The sequence below is a fragment of the Apteryx rowi genome, unplaced genomic scaffold (assembly GCF_003343035.1).
Source record: "Apteryx rowi isolate R43461 unplaced genomic scaffold, aptRow1 scaffold_460, whole genome shotgun sequence".
NCBI lineage: Eukaryota > Metazoa > Chordata > Aves > Apterygiformes > Apterygidae > Apteryx > Apteryx rowi.
In genome coordinates, this window is record NW_020450717.1 from 185,113 (window position 1) to 197,272 (window position 12,160).

The 12,160-nt window shown below is 42.4% G+C and overlaps 1 protein-coding gene across 4 annotated transcripts in view; it reads left to right on the forward strand.

The window, feature by feature from the left end:
- The first annotated feature begins 5,248 nt into the window (after positions 1-5,248).
- The window catches only part of PRDM15 (PR/SET domain 15), a 31,908-nt gene continuing 24,996 nt past the window's right edge, over positions 5,249-12,160 (forward strand). For 2 of the 4 annotated variants that reach the window (XM_026077770.1, XM_026077769.1), the window contains exons 1-2: positions 5,249-5,294; positions 8,702-8,795. In XM_026077770.1, coding sequence (XP_025933555.1) covers positions 5,258-5,294; positions 8,702-8,795 — 131 coding nt within the window. In that variant the 5' untranslated portion in view covers positions 5,249-5,257. Of the gene's footprint in view, positions 5,295-8,701; positions 8,796-11,134; positions 11,301-12,160 lie in introns of those variants that run through there. The other 2 variants (XM_026077768.1, XM_026077771.1) reach the window with 2 other exon arrangements.

Here is a 12,160-nt window from a genome sequence, read left to right on the forward strand (position 1 = left end):
GGCAGCCGGGAGGCAGCCCGCGGCGGGGGCCGGGCGAGCGCGCAGAGGCGTAAGCGCGCGCCCCGGCCCATGGGAAGGAAAGGTGGGGCGGGGAGCCGCACGGCGGGCGCGGGCGAGCCCCTCCGGGGCCGTGGCCGCCTCGCCGGCGGGGCTTACTCGGCAGCTCCTCCTGGCTTGCTGCTCATTTAGCAGGAGCTCCTCGGCAAGGCGGCGAAGGTTGTTGCACGGCGTGAGGGTTAAAGGCATGATCAGAGCGGGAGAAGACGGACTTAGGAGGGAGGTTTAATAATTATCCATTGAAACTGGCCCTTATCAGTAGCAGCAGAAAGCTGACCCGCTTGTCAGAAGAGCTCCCTAGAGACCACGCCAGCCCGTCTCCTGTTTCGGTTCTCTTTATAAGTGCATGCCTTCTGGAAGAAGGTGTGGTGCGTTCATTACCCCATTAAAAGGAAAATCCCTGCTCTGCAGTGCTTCATAAACAGAATTTTTCTGCAATGCACTTGTTTTCTGCTCTTGTTCATTAAACAAACTTTGCGTGTGCTTTATTCACACCAGGCATGGTGAATGTGACCAGAGGAAATGTTTTAAAGAACAGATGGTATAAACTCAGCATCCACTTTATTAATCTGTGCTGACGATGACTGGATGTAACCATGGATGTAACCACCCCCCCACCCCATTTCTCAGCAATAACTTAATAGTAGAACTGTAATAACTTAGTATAAATATAAAGCCTCACTGTGCTAGATATTCCACAATGTATTTTCTGGTTATTTTAAACAGTAGCATGAACAAATTAGACTACATCATGAAGCAAACAAAGCATGTTATGTAGTGCATTCTGCCTGCGTGCATGTATTTGTAATACCCATCAACTTGTGGTGTTCTCAGGTTACTTATTCACACTAGTAGAAGTCCACTGTAAGGATTTTAGGGGAAAATTTAAGTAGAAAGGGAAACTTTTTATTTGGTAACCAACAGGGTAAAATTAAATACAGATTTTAGGGACTGTGGTTTTTTTTTAATTTATTTATTCTTACCTATTTTTTAAATCCATTTGTGAGCTCAAAGTTATGCAGCTTGCCACTGGAGCCTGATTTTCTTTTTCAGCATTTTACTAGGAGAAAATATGCTTTTACACCGAGTCTTACATTTCTGGATAATTTATGGCTTGAATAGTTACATGACACTAATACTGCACATGATACTGTGCAGATACCTGTGATGAGCTTTAAAGTTTCTGGAGGCCCCTGTTGCAGTTGGAGTTCGCTTGCTCAGTTATATGTTCAGCTCTCAGGCACAAAATCACTCAGTTAATTACACATAAACAGAAAATTCTGGTTTTCTGCTCTTTTTCTGCACCAAAATTAGGCTTTGTACCTGTGGTCTGGTTTCTTCTTTACAGCTTTTCACCTGATTATTCACTGCTTAATGAGTGCTGTCTGTTTTATATCAAAGTGTCTGGAATTCCCAGAAGCTTTGATTATCTCTGCAAGACAAGAACATAATTATGTGCAATAGGATGAGTGATTTAATGGAATATTTTTTCTGATATAAGGGCTTAAAAAGAAAAAACCCACAGACATGGGCCAGAACATCATCAGCTTAGAGTAAAAAATTCTGGAGTCTGTCTTCAGTACCATCATGTGAGCTAGTGTGACATTCCATGACTCAGTTTACCAGCTGGAGCATGTGGCATGATGATATTTATTTCAAAAACTCTTGGGAAATATATTTGAAATTTGTGAGGAGTTTTGTGGTCTGTGGGTCGAAATTATTACGTATCTGCGAAGCAGAATTGTTAAACCCACCTTTGGGGTTATTCTCCCTTTCTTCTACTTCACAGAAAGTGTGAAGGGAGAAAAAAAAAACATCATGAGGAATTGGTAGCAGGGTGGAAATACTAATGCAAGGTAGTCCTCTTTTTGCACCTGCATGTTGGACTGTTTCCCTTAGCACATACACTATGTTGGCCCCAGAGCATCTATGTACACAGCACTTTTGGATGCATTTGATACATAACACTATCTGTTCTATTTTTTTCAGAGGTCATTGTGCTGACATAGGAAAGATGTCTGACGAAGCAAAAATCATTTGCTATGTAGAAAATAAAAGTACTTGTTTACAAAAATGAAAATTAGGCTAATCCAAGTAATATCTGAGATTTAGTGTCCTTATCAATTGAGTGAGGTATGTTTGATGGACCTTAACAGTTTCCCTCCATCACCTTGAACGCTATTTATGTTACTGTGATCCCTCATCCCCTTTACTGATGTTCTCATCTTTTGGCTCCTAGAACAAGATTGATGTAGCTGCTTCTGTAATGCTGTATGTCATGATTATTAACTAAGATATTTCTAGAGTCAGTCTGCCGTTAGTGAAGAATGCTGCGCAGAGAATAGTACTAGAAAGCAAATACCTTTGAAGAGCAGGTTACACAGCAGTATTAGTGATCTTGCTGCACTTGCACTGTCCGTCTTCACATCTCCCCATGTATCTGAACCACTGACCAAGGATAGTGTTTATTAATTCAGCCATACTTAGGGTGACGATCTTGTCGGGACAAAAACTATCTAAAAATAACTGGACGTACAGCTTTTCCTTGGAATAGTGCAAAGCATCCACAAAACATCTTGGTTAAAAAGCAAAACAAACCATTTTGGACAGCAATGTATGATGCACTTTTCATGGCTTGCCTTGTACTGGCATACTCTGCAGTTCCCTGAGCACCTGTTTCACTGTTTACAGTGCTTTCAAGGAAAGAGCTTTGGGGAAATTCCCTGAATTGTTGCTTGTGCCCAGCATTGGGATTTTGTGGTACTTTTGTATAAATGTCTAGTCCCCAAAAGTCATAGCCAAGGAAGGCTTAGCTTTGCACCACAGAGGAGCAGTGCAAACCATTTGCCCATGAAACAGGTGTTACGAGAGGTTGCAATGATGTGAAACAGAATTTGGGAGGGCTGTACTTGGGACAGTGTTGCTGAGGCACACCAGGGTGCCCTGACTCTGTGCCCAGAAGCCTCCTTCGGCTGTTGCCAGGTGACTGAGCAGCAGCACCTCTGCTGCTGAAACCAGGAGCTGTGTATTCCTGTCAGTTGGCCTGCTGGCCTTACACCCAGCCTCACTTTGTGCGACAGTGGATTGTGCCTTGCTGACTGGGACCAGTTTATGCTTTGACAAAGGAACCTGTTTACTACTTCTCCTGGAGGCTTGAGCTGGAGGGGAACATCAGTGCAGCTGACAGCCCTGCATCAGACCCTGCATCCTGGCATGCCCATGAGTGGGTGCCCTAGTGGCTTTAGCCGCAGACTTGGCAGAAGTATGGAGTCAGGCGTGGGTATGTAATAGCTGCTGCCAATGCCTGAAGCAATAGGAGGGATGTGGGCCAGTGAGCTTCACTCGTGCTGATGAGTCAGTAGAGCTTATACCTGCACAGAAGTAACTGCTGCTCCGGGCAGCAGCCTGAGGCATATTTCCACAGCCCAGCTGGGCAGAGAGTACGAAACATTAGTGTTCAAGAGTAAGCTCAAAAAGGGGGCAACATTATTTGTGCGTCAAAAGGGAACCCCTGTTCCTACGCTGAATCTGAGTAACAGCTATGTTTGTGCATATCTTTGGATTGGCTTTTGTTGTTGGAGTAGGAAATGCTTTATCTTTTTTCAAACAGGGCTCTGCTAGCTTGCTTGGTGCATCTTTGGCCATGTTTGCTCTCCTTCTGTCCTCCCTCTCACAGATTTAGTCTCTTATTCTTTCCTGTTTTCTTCTTGACCAGTGTGCTTCGCTGCTTCTGCAGCTTCATTCTCTCTGGCTTAGGTCAGGTTCTTCATGTTGCTTTGCTTCTCACTGGGGCATTAGGAGAAATCTTTGCTAGAGGGGGGCTTACTGCCAGGGCTGGGTGTCTCATACTTGAAAATACAGGTGTGGAGGCACTCAGTGTGGAACAGAAACCTAATTCTGCATTTCTTAGCTCTTACAAATTTGAGCTCCTTACTATTGAATTTGCTTTGTGTGACATAAAGATGAAAAATGCACTGAAAGTGGTGGAAATCCCTCTTTGGATTTGAGTGAGTTGTGTCCCTAACATAAGAGCTATGATTTGTGATTTATACAAAATATTTAGGTGTAAAATTATGCTCCTGCCATATGCAGAACTTTCTTTAACAAACCCAAAATCTGAAGCTTTCTTAAAATCTTAAGTAAAGCAGCAGAAGGTCAAAGTATCTTTCAAGATGTTTGTTATCTCAAAGTTATGTTCTAATTAATGCATAAAATGTAAAAATAGTCTAAAATTACTTCATTTATGATTTATTTTTTTCATGATTTTATGTGGTAGGAACATTAGCATAAAGTTAACTAAATTAAAAGCATACAAACCCTCAGAAACTTTGACTTATGGTGTGCTTTGATAGGCATCTTAAAGATGTACTGATCTTTTAACTTCAGAAATATCCTTGTTTGGGTACCTGGAATTTGAATACTTTTGCGCGGTTTTATTGGATGCACACCAGCAATTTAGTAATACTTTTTTTTCCACAGCTGTTCCTTTTTCTTAAGCTCTGTATTATTGAACTCGCCAGTAGAACATGTTCTTTTATTGCACAATGGTGAAAGTCTGTTTGTAGGGAGTAGAACAGTTGATAGATGTTGTTGTAGTGAAAAACCACGGAGGAAAATATACATCATATTAAAAGATTAGAGGTGACCAGGGAAAGAAGTAGTGCTTAGACCACTTTCATCAACATTTCTCTTGGTGGCAGTGCCAACTTGAGCTGTTCCATCACTACCACCTGCCTAGCTGTGTGGGACGGTTCAGTGAGCTGATGAACCTTGCCTCTGAAGTGCTTGTTTTGGGGCCTGGATTAGTGCCCTGACCCTGCTCCTTCTGAGGCTCCACAAAAGCCTATAGCGGGGGGAGCAGGGACACACAGGAATGGCAGGAGGTTGGCGAAAAGGGGGATGGAGAGCTGCATAACACAGCACTGTCTCAAAGAAAAATGTCTGTGAAGCTACAGATATTTAGACCTTGGTAGTGATTTCAGCACACACGTAATGACACAGCAGTCTCTGAGGGATTGTTAACAACTTTATTTTGTGTTTAACTTTCCATTTATACCCCTGCAGGAACCAGTAGTGTATTTGGGTATGCTCTGGGTCAGTCAGCATCATCTTTCCATAAATGGATATTTCAATAGTATGGTGAAAATAAAACTCATTCAGGACTTTAACTTCCTCTTTTATATTTTGGCAGGTTTAAAAAATGGCTGAAGATGGCAATGATGAGACTATGTTTATTTGTAAGTATTAGAAAGAAGATGATTTACCTCTTCATAATGTGACTCGCCTACACAGAACATCTGAAATTAAAGACTAAAACAGGCTTCATTTTTATTTAGAAATATATTTATGTAAAGGAAGTTCAAATAGTTTATGGAGGAGTAGAGAGAAGGTTGCTAATTTTAAGCATACATATTCTCCTGGTTTTGCTGGCAAATGCATAGAGAGACCTCTGAATATGAATTACTAGAACAGCTTTTTCATAGCTGAAATAAGTGAGATTGAAGGCCTCAAGATTGCCAGAGACTAGTCTAAGCCCTTGTTTATACTGCCAGTTTTGGCAACCAGGAATTGCTGTGGGGAACTCTGACATCTAGTGTAAGTTAAAGATCTGCACCTCCACAGCAGGAAACTGTGGCAGGCCCAGTAGGAGATGCACTGACGGACCTGCCAAGTCTCACCCGACATTCACTGTGTTTACTTGGGCCTCCGCAGCTAGGCCTGCAATTCATGCGCTTGCAGCTCAGCTTTGTGGTCTGCCTTATGATGTGTAACCCTGTGTGCCAGGCTTGGATCCACAGACCAATGGGCTCATGGAGCGTGAAGAGAGGCCACAGAGGTGTTATGCCCAGGGAGTCTGGTGGGCAGTGTCCTGTGCTTAATGTAGCCTGGCTAGTAGGCTTGTTCCCCAGTGACTTGCTTGCCCTACAGCTCCTGCTTGTCACACGTCTGGACATGCAGGACCTTGTATAACAAGGACAAAAAGTTCAGAGATCTAGAGTCCGCTAACCTATTTGAATGAGCATAAGGGGTCCAGATGTTGTGGATCCAATCTGGGAAGAGCAGAGGGGAGCATTTGTCCTTGGTGGTTTGGATTCACAGACTCTGAGCCTTGGTGGCTCCTCAGCTGCACATCAACTTTATCGCAACTGTATAGGGAAAAAAGTTGCACCTTTCCTGCTACCACAGATTACCTAGGATTCCTTCAAAAATAGTCTTGACTCAATGGGTATTATTTTTTTTGAGTTGCAGATAACTGGTGGTGAAGTTACTTTATTTTCCCCTTTGTTAAAAGACCCTGCTGGTTATCAAAGAGCATGGGAATGTGATATCTTTTCCTAATTGCTGTGTGTTACACAGCCCTTTTTTCCCCCCCTTCCAATGGAGGCTGCAGTCAGTGAATTTCTGGAGCTTTCTGGGGCTTGGTGTAAGTTTGTCCCATGGAATATGGGGACTGCTTGCATTCTGAAGAAGTGAATTTTTATAAATGATACTGTGAACTCCCATCATTACCATTGTTGAGTATGTATTTCAGAGACATCAGAGAGTTTTGGAGTATTTCTTATAAAAATCTGTGAATATCCTCCCCCCAGGGCAATTTACCATTTAACCATAGGCTTCATATTTTTCCTGCGATCTTAATCTCTTGTAAGTGTCACATATAGTGAGTATACCAGCCTTGGGGAATGTCTGCTGTTAGATACCCCTCAGTTTTTGAGACATGCCACACAGTATCAGTATCATATTTTCCCTGCTTTGACCATTCATCCACAAAGGAGTTAAAATGTGTAGCTGAGTTCTTGCACATAGTTTTGGACAATGCTGTGTGCTCCTTGTTGAACCTGCGCAGCAGCTGTCTGTGCACAAGTGGGGTCTTCCTAGGTGGAATTGAAAGATAAGGGGAATTGTGAAGTGCTTTGTTTCCTTTGGCACCAAAGCCAGCTTAAGAAKTTGTTGTTCTGGCTATTCCTTCCTGTTTCCGCTGGTTATGACAACTGTTTGTGAATGTTATTCCAGTTCATTTCAGCAGTCTGGTTTACACATTCCTCTGTGGCTCTTCCACGCTCTCTGTTTTTGGAAATTTGTATTTAGCCCAGATTATTTCAGTAATATTTGCAGTGTGACCTACAGGTAATTGAGTTTGGCACACCTAAAGGGGGGACAATATCATAAACTGCAGCACAGGAGAGGATGAGGCAACTTGGCTGTAGCCTTAGATTTGACGCTGTTGCTACATAGATGGCACCTGCCCACTTGTCATTTCCTTTGATGCAGCTGTCTGTGGTGTTTTAAAGCAAACTGGACTGGGAAATTGGTTCAGCTGAAAAATAAAGCCTTGGGGAAAAAAGGTTATTTTGTTACTGTGTTCACCAGGAGGCACCACAAGTGGCTGTAGAGGAAGAAGTGGCCAGGATTGGGGACTACTTAAACTGGTGTTGCCGTTTGTGAAATGTATGTGTATTTGCACTGCTATGCTGGTTTTGTTGCCAGAAAAAAACAAAATGGAGTTCTGTACTGTAATTTGGGATTCCTTTTCTACATCTTAGAAGAAACCCTTTTGTTAGTTCACTGAGGTGAATACTGGGAGGGAGAGGTTTCCAGTTAGGAATACAGAATATCCTTTCCAGAGCAGGGTATACTCTTGAATTAAATGGTCTTTTTTTGTTGTTGTCCTCCCAAAAAACGTCTAGCCACCTTGCACTTTGCAAACTTTCTGAGGATACCTGGCTTGCCCTTATGAATGTGGAGCTCAGATGGAAATCAGCACTCTAGGAATATAACCTCTGTGTGATGATCTCTTAAGCTGTGTCAGCTGACCAGGCAATGCAGTTTGACAGCTGTTTTTCACAGTAGAGCAACGTGCATTTGAATTCCTGCTAAACTGGCTTATTTAAAAAGGTTTCAAATTATCCGAGTCTGGAAATTGTTTCTTAGGAGCCATTCAGTTCTGGGTAATTTACAGTCACTTAAACTAAAAGTTAATTTAGAAGAGCTGAAAATAAATTAAAGAGTAGCCAAATTGTATTGCTTAGTCAGCTGACTTGTTTGGAAAAGCACCAGAAGTTATCTCCAAGCGCTGCTAACTGGTTGCCAGTCTCCCCGCAGCTGGGCCTGAGAAGTACAAGCGTGTCAGGTGTGGCTCCAGGCAGAGCTTGGCACCTGCTGTGCATTCTTGCTCTGCTGAGGTCCATGGGGGTTCGGCTGCTGATACCAAGGGCCAGGATTTTTGCCTCTATCCCTAAATAGACCACACTATCCAAGTTGTTTTCTAAAGGATTTGGATCTAGTGAAGTTAGTGATGTGGTTTTCTTTACCTGCTAGATGTATGGCACTTTATCTAAAGAATAATCCCATCTTTAAGCAGAATATTTACTGTGGATGTAAGGCAAATATTTTCTTGGAGAAAAAATTTAAACAAGTGTCTTCTGATAGTACCTGTATTATCCATTACCTCATCTACATAGGTGCCAGCTATTGACTTGTCATTCAATCATACATGTTCTTTTAAGCAATATAAATGAGCAGCTGCCTTTATATCTAGTGAGCTTGGTGGTAGATTTTGTATTTAGCTCTTGAAAGAAAGAGGTAGCTGCTCTACAGATGTATTTTCCATGAACCTTTTTGCATGCTCTCCACTTGGTTATAGGGTGTGAAGACTGCGGGCAGTACCATGATTCAGAGTGTCCTGAACTGGGCCCAGTGGTGACAGTAAAAGACTCCTTTGTATTGAGCAGAGCCAGGTAAGTAACATTCATGTTAGTTATAATTAACCAACGTTCATGTTAGTTCTTTAAAGCATATTTACTGTTTGATAGCCCAGTCTACAAAAAGGACACAGCCTTATTTAAATAGAAAAACTAAAGCGCACCCTTAAAGTGCTCTGCTGAATTGAAGCCAAAAATATCTTGCTGCTCATTCAGGACTTGGCTTCTTTGCTGAGGTTTCCGGCAAAGAGTCAGATAGTGCCAGAGGGGGTGATGACTTCTGTTTTGGCTGAGTACCTGCAACTTGTTCTCCTTCTCAGATGTGCCATACCAGTTTCAGACAAGTATATGAGGATTTCCCAGTGGTATGAATGGTTGTATCCTCCTGTTTGGTATAACCTCTGTAATTCTTCCACTGAGAAGCCAAACAAGTTGTTCTCATTTCTGGGAGTCTTTAAGAATGATTATAGATACTACTTTGGTCACAGCAGAAACATTCGTGCTTGCCAAAGGAAACAAACAGAGTACATCTAGTTAGGAGAAAACAATACTGAGTAGTGATTCTACAGGGAAATGTAATCAGTCATGGTCAGCAAAATTTATATTAAGATGCAAAATGTTGGGCTTTTGCTAAGGAGAAGAGACAACTGTCATGAAGAGGCAGTACCACGCCAAAAAGGGAAGAGAGTTTGAATAACTTCATGCTGCTGTATTATAAAATGTGCTTAGACTTCCATATTTATTCTTGGAAAGTCATGGGCAGAAAACATGGCCAGCAAGTGCACACGTTCTGGCTGTGTAGGCCATACTGTGTATTCCCAGGATCATTTTATAACAAATACTTAATGTGCTGGACCTGCTGTGCATGTGCCATGACCTCTCTCTTCAAGGACAGGATGCTCTTTGTGTCCCGAAGTGTACATTTGCTATACATGTGCATAAGCAATAGCCATTTTCTGGGCTTTCTGGAAGTCCAGCAGCTTGACTGAAGCTCCTGCTAGAACAGCTTCCGCTCTCTGAAAATCCTCAATAAATGAACTCCAGCAGCTAATGTTAATGGGGACTACTGTCCTAATAGCCCTGACAGAAGATTTGCTTCATTCATAAGAGTAAATTTGAAATGCTGTAGTAATGATAGAAAATGATGATGGAGGTGGGTTTCTAAGACACAGTAACTGGGCAGTGCAGTAGATCTCCAATCTGTACTAAGTAGATGCAATGACAAGTTAAACTATTATTTCTTAGCTTTTATCTTTTCTTCTTTTGTTTCTTTTGTTGCACTGTGATTTAGTATGCCTGTTTATTCATACAGTGGAGTACTAGAGGAACACCCAGATGTTCCAACTGAGAACATTTGTCAATAAGGTGTGTTAGCACTGGTTTTCAGCCTTTTTTGACATGCAGATGCATAAATGTTTCCTAGCAGAAGTGYTGGCTGCTGGATAGTGATTCAAAACAGAGTTAAAAAATAACTGTTATAGAAAAATATATTTATTTTTCTCAAAGAGTTAACAGTTGAAAACAGATAAGATAACAAAGGGGAAGAAGAAATGTCGTTACAGTCTTTATTTTACATCTGGGGAATGGTAGCTGAAAGAGTGGGTTGTCTGAGATTGAGCGAAAGTTTAACCACAAACTGGATCTGAATCTCTTAAATGCCAGTCTAGTTGCTTAATCACCTGATCATTATTTTCCTTGATCCTACTGAGAAGATAAAATGGATATTCTATGATTATAAAAAGAAATGTTAAGAAACGTCTCCTGAATTGCACCATTGCTAACTTTGCATATTCTGTTATTAAAACTGAAAGCATTTTTTTCAATTAATTTGCTTATTACTAAGATTGTAATCTTTTTATATTTTTCTCCATCTAGACCTGAAAGTAGATCAGCCAGTTGCAACTTTTATAGACTAGTCAGTAGCCTGTCTGATTATTTTTAGGTTTTCACCTATTAGCACCAAGCTGAAAAAACAAGGTTGCAGTTGGTATCTGTGGAACCAATATGGTGGTTCCAGTCACATGCTTTTTCTGGAAGGTATTCTCTCTGTATTTTATGTAGAAAAGGTACTTACTTACAGTTCTTCTCAGAAGCTGGTCTGGTAACTGAGAGAGGCACTGAAGACAGAAGCACTTGTGATCTGTGTCTGGATGTAATAAGGGAACTGGAAAACCAAAGAGAAACTTACAGGACTTTAATCTTAAGATCTGCTTAAATATGTATGGTATTTGAATTTGGAGAAGAACATAGATTATTTTAAAATTAAGCTTTGCCAAAGCAAAAACATTTAGCGATCATAAGATAATTCAGATTGAAAGAGATCTCAGAATGTTCCAGTCAGAACTAACATCCAGTCTGAACCTCTTTTGTTTCAGTTCATGCCCATTGTCTCTCGTCCTTCCACCACGCACCCCTGGGAGGATCCTGGCTCCCTCGTCTTGGTGACATCCCTGTAGGCACTGGGGGTTGGCTGTTAGGTCCCCCTGCAGCTGTACCTTCCCCCGGCTGAGCAAGCCACACTCCCCCAGCCTCTCCTCTTGAGTGAGTGCTCCAGCCTCTGACTATCCTGGTGGCCCTCCCCTGAACTTGCCCCAGTTTGTTGACATCTTTCCCGTATTGGGGGCCCTAAACTGGACACAGCGCGTAGATGAGGTGTAACGAGTGCCAAGCAGAGGGAGACAGTCGCTTCCCTCACTCTCCTGGTGGTGCTCCTGTTCATACAGCCCACAACACAGCTGCTCGTTGCTGCCAGGGCATGCTGTGGGCTCATGTCCAGCTCACTGCCCACCATGACCCCCAGTGCCTTTCTCGCAGAGCTCCTCCCCAGCCAGGCTGTGCCCAGCCTGCACCATGGCCAAGGCTCCCTCCTTCCCAGGGCAGGACTTTGTGTTTTTTCTTGCTGAATTTCATAAGGTTCCTGCTGGCCTATCCCTCCAGCCAATTCCAAGTCTTGCCAACTGTTCCTCTCAGTTTGGTGTGATCTGCAAACTGGTGAGAGTGCACTGCACTGCCTCTTCTGAGTCATTGATAAAGACGTTAAACAGGACAGGTCCTAACACAGACCCCTGTGGTACCCCACTTTGTTACTGGCCTCAAGGTAGAGTATTAAGCATTGGTCATGACCCTCTGAGCCCAACCATCCAACAGGTTATCTACCCAAGTAGTTTTGCACCCATCCAGACCATAATACCCCAACTTGGATACAAGGGACAGAGTTGAAAGCCTTGCTGAAGTCAAGGTAAATGACATCCATTGCTCTTCCTTCATCCACAAATCTAGTCATTTTATCCTGGAAGGCCATTGGTTTGTCAGGTGTGATTTATCCTTGGTCAGTCCATGTTAACTGTTTCCAGTCACCTTGTTCTCCTTCATGTGCACATAAATGACTCCAGAAAGGACTT